Source organism: Gopherus flavomarginatus, chromosome 5 (genome assembly GCF_025201925.1).
Source record: "Gopherus flavomarginatus isolate rGopFla2 chromosome 5, rGopFla2.mat.asm, whole genome shotgun sequence".
Taxonomy (NCBI): Eukaryota; Metazoa; Chordata; order Testudines; family Testudinidae; genus Gopherus; species Gopherus flavomarginatus.
In genome coordinates, this window is record NC_066621.1 from 146,087,337 (window position 1) to 146,100,046 (window position 12,710).

The 12,710-nt window shown below is 43.5% G+C and overlaps 1 protein-coding gene across 1 annotated transcript in view; it reads left to right on the top strand.

The window, feature by feature from the left end:
- The window catches only part of KCNH5 (potassium voltage-gated channel subfamily H member 5), a 235,041-nt gene extending 222,573 nt beyond the window's left edge, over window positions 1-12,468 (top strand). Inside the window, exon 11 of the mRNA XM_050952535.1 lies at window positions 11,344-12,468. Coding sequence (XP_050808492.1) covers window positions 11,344-12,288 — 945 coding nt within the window. The 3' untranslated portion in view covers window positions 12,289-12,468. The remainder of the gene's footprint in view (window positions 1-11,343) is intronic.
- The last annotated feature ends 242 nt before the right edge of the window (window positions 12,469-12,710 follow it).

The following is a 12,710-nucleotide window of genomic DNA, read 5'->3' on the forward strand; positions in this document are numbered from 1 at the left end:
TAGATTTGGCTCAGCTCCACCAACGGGGAGCCGGCCAGACCCATTTTGTTTGAGGGATGCACAGCATCACAGCGCTGCTCACTCAGATTTGGCCTAGCCAGCCCCTCTGTCATCATGGCGGAAGGGCAGCAGGGCCAAACCTGAGTGGCACTGTGACCTCAGAAACCAGATTCCAATGTCTGGAGCGGGGAGCTGACCCAAGCCAGTTCCATGGGACCATTGCTTCAGGAGATGCTACTGGGGGTGACTGCTGTGCAAGTATGGGGGGGGGTTCTGCACTCCCCTTCAAGGACTCCCACATCCTGGGGGGCAGGACCCAACCTCCTCCCCTCCTGGGCCTCCCACAGGACCCTTTGACACAGTCTGGTGACCCAATTTTGGGTCGTGACCCACAGGTTGAGAAACCCTGGTTTAAGTGACTCAGCACAACAGAGCACTTGTTTTCACTGCGGTGTTAGCTCAAATTATCTCTTCTCCACTCCTCTTGATTGAACCTAGTGGGAGCAGTGATGCTGCAAAAGTGCACTCAAGCTGTGTCCCCACTGTATTGCCAGCTGCAGCATCAGCAGCATGCCAGCTTCAACCCACACCCTCGGATGGGCCAGCTTGCTTGAGTTCAAAGCCTCACTGAACTCAAACTCGAGATTTTTTGTGTACTCCTGGGAATCTGGTTAGGGGCAACAGTCAATTTTCACCTCGAGCTAACACTGCATTCGACACAAGCCTATAGAATTGGGCCCTTCATCTTAAACTGAATTCCTACAAAAAGGTAAACCTTTAATTGTGTTTTAATTTAATCTCTGAGTCTGGGCACTGTGGAATATACAGGAGAAAATTGAAAATAGCTCCTCCTTCCTACTAGCCAATGGTCAACCTCTCCCAGTTTTTAAATGCTTTAGCAAAGCATGTGATGTATGGGACTGAGATCACAGCCTGTTCTTCAAGCTAGAGGTGTTGTGATATAGTTCAGCAGAAATTCAGATCTCCGTCAAGCATATGACAGATAGGGCCAAATTTCCAACTAGCCTCTCTTGAATACGCTTGCCTATTTGCAAACCGATCAGCCTCCTTTGCTTCGTCTGGGTGCAGGGATGCCTCTCCCTGAACTCAAGTGGGTGCCATGCAAATTGGTCATGAATGCAGATTGGAAAGTGGCTTAAAATTTTGGTCCAAGATATCTAATGACTACAGCACAGAGCAAGTAGTAATGCGTTGATGCGGGGGGTGTTAGGCTCCTGTAAATTGCCTGTAGAGTGGCTATTGTGCAGGTCTCCTGGACGGTCTCCCCCAGTTAGTACCTTTCCTTTTCTTTACAGGTTACAAGGAGGTACTTAGAGAGTACATTATATGTCTTGAGTGTTGATGCAGAAATGAGATTAACTCCTTAGAGGTTTTTAAGGCCTGGCTTGACAAAGCCCTGGCTGGGATGATTTAGTTAGTGATGGTCTTGCTTTGAGCAGGGGATTGGACTAAGTGACTTCCTGAGGTCTCTTCCAACCCTGATATTCTCTGATTCTATGATGTGCTTTCCAGCACATGTTCTTAAATTCCCTTTGAAAGGTTTTTTCCAACCCCTTTTCCTGCTAATGACGTTTGCTTTGTTATTTTTGATGGAAATCTTCATAATTCTCCCCAGTCAATTTTGTAATAGTTTACAACAAAACTATATGAATATGGTTTATCTGCAGCAAAATTAAAATGTCCCTGGCAGGAAGCCTTTTTTTCTTTGCTATAATATCTGTGAAATCAGGATCAATGAAAATTTGCAAAAAAGGCTATTATTTACAGCTTCTTTCAAGCAACCAGCAGACTAAGCCACAGAAATCTTCTTTTCCTCCTAAATCCAGCATGAAAGATTGTTCATGAAGCATTCCTATTCTGGAGGTTAACTAGTTGCACAGTAATCAATCATTTTCATTGCACAGTCACATATAGTGATTTCTTCCCTCCATGCAAATGGAGCAACATTTTAAAGGCAAAACACTGCTCTGGGTACAGGAGGATTAAACAGAATTTATTGGAGAGCAATTAAAATACTGGTTAGAATAATTTGTTTATAAGACTGAATTTCACATCAAAGTAAAGATATCTAAAGAATACACCGGGCTGAAGAACAATGAAGCCAGCATTTCCAGCCAGCCATTATGCATCCCAAGAGTTTATATTAATACAGTGAGCTCAGAAGTCATAAAGATTTACAGGGGAGCAAATGGAGTGAAGCAGCCTCAAGCCGAAGTTTGAAATATGGGTGCAGTTGCTGCATTAGGAAAGGCGCGCCGGGGATACTGCACAGAAGTTTGCTTTTGGTGCTTGTGGCTTTAGTTTTCCTTCATTTCTGCCCATAAAGGCCAAGTCCTACCTGTGTGTGTAAAAAGCTGAGTCAGAAAGATGAGCAGAGCGACTGCCCTGTGTCTTCTGCTGGCAGGGGAACCCAGCTAGTGCAGGATTCTAAATGACTGGCCAGTTCAGGGCCTGATCCATCCTGCGTGGGAAGATTTCCATAGATTTTAATGGAAGTTGGATCAGACCCTTAATGTGCTGCAGCGTTCTTTGCTGCTGCTTTGCTGTTGTCACAAATTGTTTGGTTGTCCTTCTGCTGGCTACATCTGCTCTTTTTGGTTTGGGAACTAGCTGTTCTCATCCCTCCACCCCTTAACCGTAGCCCCTTAGGCCATGCTGTCTGTTCACGTTTGTGGCTGCAGAGGTCCACTCACTTGGCATTTGATTTAGGTCTGTAGTGTAGACCTGGACTTAGTGTGGGCAGATCACTTAGTGTTTGTCTACACAGGGACACTCAAGAAAGTTAATCTGAATTAACTAAAAGTGAGAATTTAAAGAGGATTAGCCCTGGTCCACACTGCAAACCTATGTTGATATAACTACCTTGCTCAGGGTGTTGGAAAATCCACACCCCAGAGTGACACAGTGATACCAACTGAATTCCCAGTTAGACAGTGCTCAGGTAGCTACCACCTCTTGGGGAAGTGGAGTACCTGTGCCAAGGGCAGAATCCTTTCCATCCGTGTAGGTAGCATCTTCACTAAGTGCAACAGCAACACAACTGCTTTGGTGCATCTGCACTGCTGCAGCACTTTAAGTGTAGACAAGCCCTTGGTTGACTTCATTTACCCCTGTGTGCATATTCTTATTCAGAATTAAAGTGACCTGAATTCAGTTTAGTTTAATTCACTTCTAGAGAGTGAATTAAACTAAGGACAAGTCTATACTACCAAATTGCATCAACCTAAGTTACATTAACTTACAGCCACCACAGTAATTAAACTACTTTTGGATGTCCACACTACACTGCTTGTGTTAGCGGATGCATGGTCTCACCTGGAGCGCTTGCATCAATTTAATTGTCATTGTGGGGCATTGTGGGATGGCTTCTGAAAGGCAGCAACCATTGATGTAAGCAACGCAGTGTCTACACTGACAGTGCATCGACCTAACTACATTAACATAAGCGCTACACCTCTCATGGAGGTGGAGTTATTAAATCAGTGTAGTGAGTGAGTTACATTGATGGGAGCACCATTGTAATGTAGACACTTACAGAGTTAGGTAGTGTAGTGTAGACCACGATAAATCAAATTGAGGCCATTTAATGCCGAATAAATGTCCACGCAGAGATTTTGTGCAGTTTAGTTAATCCACTTTAAACGATAATTTGGATTAATTTTTGTGAGTATCCCCATGTAGACAAGCCCTTAGTTTCTAAGTGCCTCAGTTTCCCATTTGTAAAATGAAGATACTTGCACTTCCATACCTCACAGAGGTGTTTGGGGATCAATACTTCAGGCTGAGCCACTCAGCTACTACGGTGATGGGAACTCGCTAAGAACCGCAGCTAGAGAAACATTGCTGTTTATTTTCAGAACAGGATTTTCAAAAGTGACCAGTGATTTTGGTTGCCCAGCTTGAGCCAGCCATTTCATGGCCACATGCCCTGTGTGCTCCCTCTTCACTGGGAAGCCCATGAGCGTCACAGTGAACAAACAAAAAAGTGTTAGCAGCTGGCATTGATTCAAGCTTTCCCCAAGACTAGAGCTAAGGCGGTGCTGGAATGTGTTGTCAACAAGATCACTGAGCCTGGCTCACCAGACAAATTCCATTTTAGGTGGCATCTGGCCTCCACAGCTGGGTGCTCAATGCTTTTGAAATATCAGTCCCCTTAAGGTGTCTCAGGCTGGTCACCCAAAAGTGAAGGCACTTCTGAAAATCTTGATCCAGCCAGCCAGCCAAGATCCAATGGCTAGAAGTTGAAGGAAGACAAATTGAGACGGGAAATAAGGTGCAAATGATTAACAGTGAGGGTAGTTAATCATCACAACAATATATTAAGGGGTTGTGGTAGATTCTCCCTCACTGGCAATTTTTAAATCAAGATTGGAAGTTTTCCTAAAAGAGATGTTCTAGTTCTAACAGGAATCAGTTCAGGGAAGTCATCTGGCCTATGTAATACAGGTGGCCAGATTAGGTCACAGTAGTCCCTTCTGGCTCAGAATCTACGAGAATGTCTGTCTATTTTGCTACGGGACTTGTTACCATGAAAACTGAGTGCCATATCCAACACGTGTATTTCCACACATTTCATTTGACTAGGTGGAACCATGTATTGTATTCCATAAGAACAACAGTACGACATCCTAGCAGTAGGAAGTTATCACCTGGTATGAAATATATGTCTTCTTTAACGCTTATTGTAATCCATCCTTCCGCTCACTGGCCTTTGAAAATACTTTTGATAGTGGTGGTGCTCCAACCTCCGAGGATGGAGGGAATAGCTATTTGCAAGACATGTTCAAACAAGGGGAAGGACAAGGGTTACATTGCAAAGTGGTGGACAAGGCTACCAGTTCATAGGTAGGGCAGAATGTCTGGAGAATGGATGGATAAGGGAGAGCCTCTGCATGTCCCAGGCTTGAACTAGTTTTCTCATCCCTCATTCCTGCCTCAGACTTCAAGGTTTGTCTTTAGGTTTGGTTACACTGCACTCTACCTGCTGAGAATGGCTCTGTATCAAATGTAACTATTGCTCAGTGTTGGTCACAGCTGGTTGAGTCTCTGTTTGGAACTGGCCCAGTGTTGGGCTGGATTAACATTCAGACTGAATTACCTTTCATTACACGAGAGGATGAAAGACAGATCAGGGCTTAGATAAGCATGGAGGATCTCAGGTTACTGCTATCTGTACTGTTCCTGCCTTGTAGATAAACAAAACTCTTCAGTTTTGAGGGCTGACAGTCAGTTAACCTTTACTTAACCTTCACGAGCGCAATAGTCAACCTCTCCCCTCATACAACCCCCAAATAACCCTTCAAAATAAATACATCAAAGGGAAGGAAAGCAGCAGCCCCCTCTCACAACACAGCTTTGTGTCTCAGAGCACATGGTCACAGTCCCTTGCATAAAGGAAATGAATTCTGACCCTGAATTCCCATCACATTAAGAGGTTTAGCACTTTCTGTGAACAAGGAGTATGTTTCCTTACCTCGGGAGAAGCGCTGTACATAGAGATTAATTTAGTTTCTTCCAACTAAGTTCCTCTGGGGTCTGCTTCTGTTTCCAGTGCTTGGCTTTGGAAATGTCTGTGTGTAACCTCTCTTGGGGGAAGAAGAATTAGCTTTCCTGGTTTAAGTGTTTAAAATAAGCATGTCACCATTTCCCAATGAAATTTCAGCTCTCGTGGTCTACGTATTATTCTGATGTTTTAATATTTCTGTAACAGGAACATCTAGCAGCCCCATTGTGCTAGGCACTGTATTCACTTACAGAGGGTTAGACAGTTTCTACCCTGACGAGCTTGCCATCTACATAAGCAAGAGGGGCAAAGATAGGATGGGAATGAGAGGGGGAAATGATTTGCCCAAGGTCACGTGATAGTTCAGTGGCAAAGCTGGGAATAGGACTCAGGTCTCCTGACTCCCCATCCAGTGCCTTATCAGTTGCCTCCAATGAGATTCGAGGCTCTGCCAACAGGTACATTTCAGGACCAAGTTTTAGTAGAGGCAGAGGTATGTGTGTTTATGCATCCACTTTTTCATGCGCAAAGGCAGGATTTTTTTTTCATAGAGGTGTGTGTCATGCCAATGCTAATCTTGATATGACTAGAATGAAAGAGCCTAGATATTTGGGGGAATCACTATGTCAAGAAGGTGCTAATTAGCTTGCCACCTACACTGTGCACCCTGGGCTTGCCATAGCTGTGATGATCTTGGTCTTTCCTCCCACATACACTGTGTATGTCCGAAATGTGCTAAGCCAGGTACTCAGGTGATATAAACCATCATAATTCCATTGAAATCTATGTAGCTATGCCAGTTTACATCTGCTGAGGATATGGCCTGCAATTCTGTATTCAAGGCCTATCCCTATTAAACACATTGCCTAGAAATAACAATGTATAGTTCCCAAAATGTACATGGTCTGGGTTGGGAGATGAACTGTGCTGAACGGTCCTTGCGGGATCAGCGGGTAATGATCAATCTATCGGGAATCGATGTATCACGTCTTGTCTAGATGCGATACATCGATCCCCAAACACGCTCCCCGTCGACTCCGGAACTCCACCAGGGCGAGAGGCGGAAGCGGAGTTGATGGGGCAGTGGCAGCCGTCAATCCCACGCCGCGAGGACGCGAAGTAAGTGATTCTAAGTCGATCTAAACTACGTCGACTTCGAAGTTGTGTATCTTAGATCAGTCCCCTCCCCAGTGTAGACCAGGCCTTACATTCCAAAGGTATAAATAGGTACAAACAAAAGAGAGCTGAAACGTGCCATTTGGTTCTGAGGTGCACATTCCTTGCATTCACATGCACGGCATACATCAGAACCATGCTAAAATATTTTAGACAGATCACACAAACACCAGGCTTGCCAGAAACACGCTCTTCTCTTCTAGATACATATAACACACAGTCTGCACGAGTCAGGAATGTTATTCTTTACTAAATGCATGTTGCATGCTCGTACACAGTCTGATCATAGCCGGGATAAGCTATTCTGCTCTGGGGGCCCACGACATCTACATACACACATTGCATATGTCAGGAGTATGCTATTGTATCCTAGATCTGTTGCACTTACACTGACCAAAGAGAGGGTAAGGAGCTCCCCTTATATCTCCCCCAGAGCTGTCCAGAATCTTGATGAGCAAAGCCTTGTTCCGAGCTGGTGCTGGTTTGCCTTCTAGATCCCTGAAAGGGACTGGGTGAAGGTGGGTCTATGGACTGTGCCTCCTTTGTTGGGTGGAAGCAGAATGGGAAGTGCAGTGAGTGTCCAAGAGTGGTTACTGCTCTGGAGCGTGGAGCTTTGTGGGTGTTGTGTCTGACTTCTCCAGAACTCCCTCCTGGGAACTCCAGTCACAACCTTTTCCTCCTACTCATGGAGCCCAGCTCAGAGTCTTGCCCTGCATGAGCAAGTTAGAGGTATTTCCTTCCTCAGTACAATTACGATCTGATGAAAATCGTGTCCATAGTCATCAGTTGATTCCCAGTTACAGCAGTCACATTTCCACTAGGAAAATGGGATCCTGTCTGGGGAATCTGTTTATTGATCCTCACAACACCCCGTGATGTAGAGAAGTGCTATTTATTATCCCAATTTTTCAGATTAAGAACAAGGCACTGAGAGACTAATCAGTGGGAATTAGGTTCCCAAATACTTTTAACAATCTGGCCCTAAGTGACTTGCCCTAGGTCACACAGGAAATTTGTGGCAGGGAATTGAGCTCAGGTCTCCTGAGTCCTGAGCTAGCAGCCTAACCCCTGGACCATCAAGACCTGAAAGCTAATAAAGATGGTCTACTAAAGTCTGCCACCCACCCAAACATTGGCTGAATTGCTTTGTCACTCATATGTCACGTGTCATACCTTACCAGGCTGAAGCAGCTCATCTCTGAAGCACGAATGACTTTGGTTCATCAAACATTGTACTAACCAAGGGTTCAGAGACTGTGGTGAAGGTCACCTAGAAAGACAGAACCCAAACCCACATGTCTGAGTGTTACCCATATCTAATCTCCATGTGGCTAAGGTATTCTTGCAAGATGCCTCCTGTATATTAAGTAGAGAAAAGCATTAATTTTCTGGAGCTTCGAATGGTCCACTTGGGGAGGGTAAGGTATGAACTCTGTTAAATCAGCAGATAATTGATCTTTTGGGAGTAGAATGTACAGTCATGTTGAATTCTGTTCTGTGTTTAAAGTTAACCAATGGCCAGGACCCTTTTGTACTTGGGATGGGAGATGAAAAGGAGAATTACAAAATCCGAGCAGAATGAGAACAGAGTGTGTTTAGTGTTGGGTGAATTGTGAGTGTTTGGTCCTCAGAGGAGGAAGAGAAAATCAATCTCATTAAAAACAGGACCATGGTCAATATTGTTTGTGTTCTGTTAGTAATGGGTAATGAAGAGAAAGACATCACTTTCCTCTGATTCATTCTTGTCACTAATCTACCTTTGCAGGCTGCATGGGGGAAGTTGTAACAGTTCGTTCCTATGGACTCCAGGTTGTCCCTGTGCAGTAATATCCAGTAGAAGTGGCATCCTGTAATGCACTGCACGTAGAGTGAGCCCAAAAAACTCTTTCCTTTGGCAGGGGTGGGAGAGCCCTTCCTTGTGTAGCTTTGCCAGGACTCCTGCCGTATCAGTCCTTGGGAGCATGGGGATTGCTCACTACTGCAGAGCAAGATGCTGAAAAGGATCAGAGAGGGGCAGGATGGAAAAATGGGGTTGTGATTTCATCTTGCCCTTGCACAAACCACACAGCAAGGCTAGCCCACCTGTGAGAACAGTGGATGAAGCAGCTTGCTCATCTTCCATGTTCACAGAGGAGCTCTTCTGGAATTATTTTTCTAAATAGTGGTAATATGGAGTACCGCCAAACACTGATTTAATGGTATATTCCTTTATTAAATCCAAAGGCCAAATGATATATATGCAGTTGCTCTTAACACATCTAAACCCCTAAGTAATAAGCAATTAATACAGCCATACAGTAACAACCATTCCTAAGTATTTGGTCAAGAGACTTTCAAAAAGATCCACCCTAGGGGCAGCCCACTTATCCTGGCTGGCTCCAGTATGATCAGGTAGGATGTGATAACTATCTTTAGCAAGCCTAACTCTCTTATACAGTATAATAAACAAGTGATGTTATATTGACCATTATTATCTTAGGTGAAAGCCAGGTTTGGACAGTTCATGGTTGCCCCCTTTCTTGGCTTTTTCTTGGCCTTGGCTAAAACAAGATATGGCTGTTGGTCCTCTTCCTTTTAGATTATTTTAAATGTATGGATGGCTGCACCTGGTATTTTATTGTCTCACATAGGCCCAAATTTGAAAATAAGACTGGCCTGTTAAGGTTACTATAAATTTATTACACCACAACACAACTTTTCTTTGTCTATTAAAACCCGTTTCGATCATTAGAGGCCCTTCTTTTTTTTATCAGCCATATTTTAAGCTTAGCATCCTCTCCAGACCTGTCTTGCTAGCTGTTAGATTCAAAAATTTAAAAAACATATGTTTTTGGCAAGGACTTATTACACTTGCTTAACTGCCTACCTTTGTACACAAGCTAATAAGCAGATATATTTTCTTACCCGAGCTAAACTAACCTTAACCCTTTTTATTCTAAAACCCTCCTACAAGCCCAGAGAGGGACTGTGTCTGCTCAAGATGTCGTCTCCACAGTCCTCCTCCAGGGACCTGCCCGAACACAGAGCAGTGGCATAACTGTTATAGTCTAGTAGGGATGGGGAAGGAAACCTTTGTCATCTTTGTGAGCTGCCCATTTGAATACCTTACCAGTTAGTCATTGGCCTTGGTACGCCACCTGTGCATGTTCAGTGTTGGGTTGTCAGAGAAATGTGCATATGTTCTGCCTAAGTAGATCTCCCTTGGAAAAAACAACAAACCCTCTGTATCTTCATTTAGAGACTGGGACTTCGATTAAATGTAATTAATTCCCTCTTTAATCAAAGGCAGCTTCTATTAAATGTATTTTGTGTCCCCTGTGGCTTGCTTGATAGAGATGTGACTACTGCAGGAGGGCAGGCACTAATCAAGGGCAGCTTCTAAATGAAGATATGAATGTATTAAATCTAGGTCAAATAAAAGCATCTTCCATGAGTCCATGGCTTTTAAAACTGGGCTTATAATAAACATGTTAATTTTCTACATTATTATAAGCAGCTGCATCTTCTAGCAGCCCACAAGAAAATATTTACTGTATTTGAAAGGTTTCTGTGAGGAAGCCGTGGGAGCTTTGATGTTCATGTTGCTTTCAGATTATTTTAGTAAGCTAAATTCCTCCTTACTGTAACTCCATTCAAGCCAATGCAATTGGCCTTACATCTTAAGATGTGTTCATTTCACGTGAGGCTTGAAAAGAAATATGTGTTTGCATATACAGGCAGATCTTGGAAGTATATATTTTAAAATATTTAATTACGGCCATGCAATAAATTTCATCCATCCCATCCATCACTCCCGTTCTGCCAGTCTGTGACTAAATCTGTTTAGATGTGCCCCGTTTTGTGTCTATGACTCTCTTTCTGTGACTAGGTCTGTTCCTTGAGTGTCCTGTTTTCTTGCTACTGATTCACAACAGTTCTTCTGACCTCACTGATGACATCCTGGATTCTTTCTTAGGTTAGGCCACCTTCATTTGCCTCCCATTTTCTCCTGCGATTCCCCGCTACCCGTCTATCCATATTCTAGTTCTTATGCATCTTCCGTTGCTCTGTTTACAGCATCCTGTTTTCTCCTAAGAAACCAAACAAAGACCAGTTTATCAGGTAATTGTATGGTTTAGTTCCAAACCAATTCCTGAGCTTCAGCGTTGGGCTCCTTCTGCCAGAGAACCTTGTGGTCTGATCAGTGCTTCATTTTTGCCAAGGGCTGCCCTGGCTGCGCTCCGGCACCTCTGCGTTTGCCGTCTCCATTATGAAAGTTAAAAAATTGCTTGAGCCCAGGCACCTCTATCATTACAAATTAAGCACTAGATATGATATTGTAATAAACTGCATTACATTAGTCTTTAAAAAAACCCTCACTTTTGAATTACTTGACACATCCAAACTGAGGACATTGTAATCTGTGTGACCCTATGTTCCTCTCTCTGTTACCCTCATTATCCCATGTTAACCTCATCTTCCCTTATTGGTTTGTTTGATTATTGTGTTACACCCACTTGTCTTAAATTAGACAGGAAGCTCTTCAGGGCATGGGCTTTTCTGCTCAGGACTTTGCTGTTTCTACATCTTCGAATTACATTAGCCATAGTTTGGTGTTTAAAATCCATTGTCTTCTCACCGTGTTTTGGGTTTATCCCTTACAGATTATTTTCCGAAAAATCAGCGATGTCAAGAAGGAAGAAGAGGAGCGCCTGCGCCAGAAGAATGAAGTGACCCTGAGCATCCCTGTGGACCACCCCGTGAGAAAGCTCTTTCAGAAGTTCAAGCAGCAGAAGGAGATGCGGAATCAAGGCACAACACACATCGACCCAGAGAGGAACCAGCTTCAAGTGGAGAGCCGTCCCATGCAGAATGGGGCCTCTATCACTGGCACAAGTGTGGTCACTGTGTCTCAGATCACACCCATTCAAACATCCCTGGCTTACGTGAAAACCAATGAGACAATCAAGCAGAACAACAGGGATGCAATGGAGCTTAAGCCAAATGGCAACCCTGAAAAATGTCTCAAAGTTAACAGTCCCATCAGGATGAAAAATGGGAATGGGAAAGGGTGGCTTCGACTTAAGAACAATATGGGAGCCCCAGAGGAGAAAAAGGAAGACTGGAATAACGTCACAAAGGCTGAGTCAATGGGGCTATTGTCCGATGACCCCAAGTGCAATGACTCAGAGAACAGTGTAACTAAAAATCCATTGAGGAAAACAGACTCTTGTGACAGTGGAATAACAAAAAGTGACCTTCGTTTAGATAAAGCTGGTGAGACTCGCAGCCCCCTGGAACACAGTCCTATCCAAGCTGATGCAAAACACCCCTTTTACCCCATTCCTGAGCAGGCCTTACAAACCACACTACAGGAAGTCAAACATGAACTCAAAGAGGATATCCAGTTGCTAAGCAGCAGGATGACTGCCCTTGAGAAACAGGTGGCAGAGATTTTAAAAATATTGTCTGAAAAGAACGTGTCCCAGACCTCTTCCCCCAAGTCCCATTTATCACCCCAGTTGCCCCCCCAAATACCTTGTCAAGATATTTTTAGTGTTTCAAGGCCTGCATCACCTGAATCAGAAAAAGATGAAATCCACTTTTAACATATACCTATGTGTATATATGTATACAGTATATATGCAATTGTGTATATATGCTTGGATACATATATATGTGTGTGTGTGTATACAGTAAATATATATACATATATATTTTCACTTGCATCCAATATGACTTGAACACAACAAGGATTTTGATATGTAAATATTGCATGTCCAGCTGGATTCTGGCCTGCCAAAGAAAACAATTATTAACGTAGATATTGCTTGTATAATATGCAGTTGACTGCATGCACACTTTACATTTATTTATAATCTCTATTATGTAATAAAAGGATTAATTTTGTTTAACAAAGGCAATGTTACTATTTAAAGAATCAGGGTCCAGCCTGCCAGTATTGCCATGACAGTTTTGATCTCAGGCTGGGTGAACTAAGCGTTTCCTTCCTCACTGTCCTCTCTGCTGA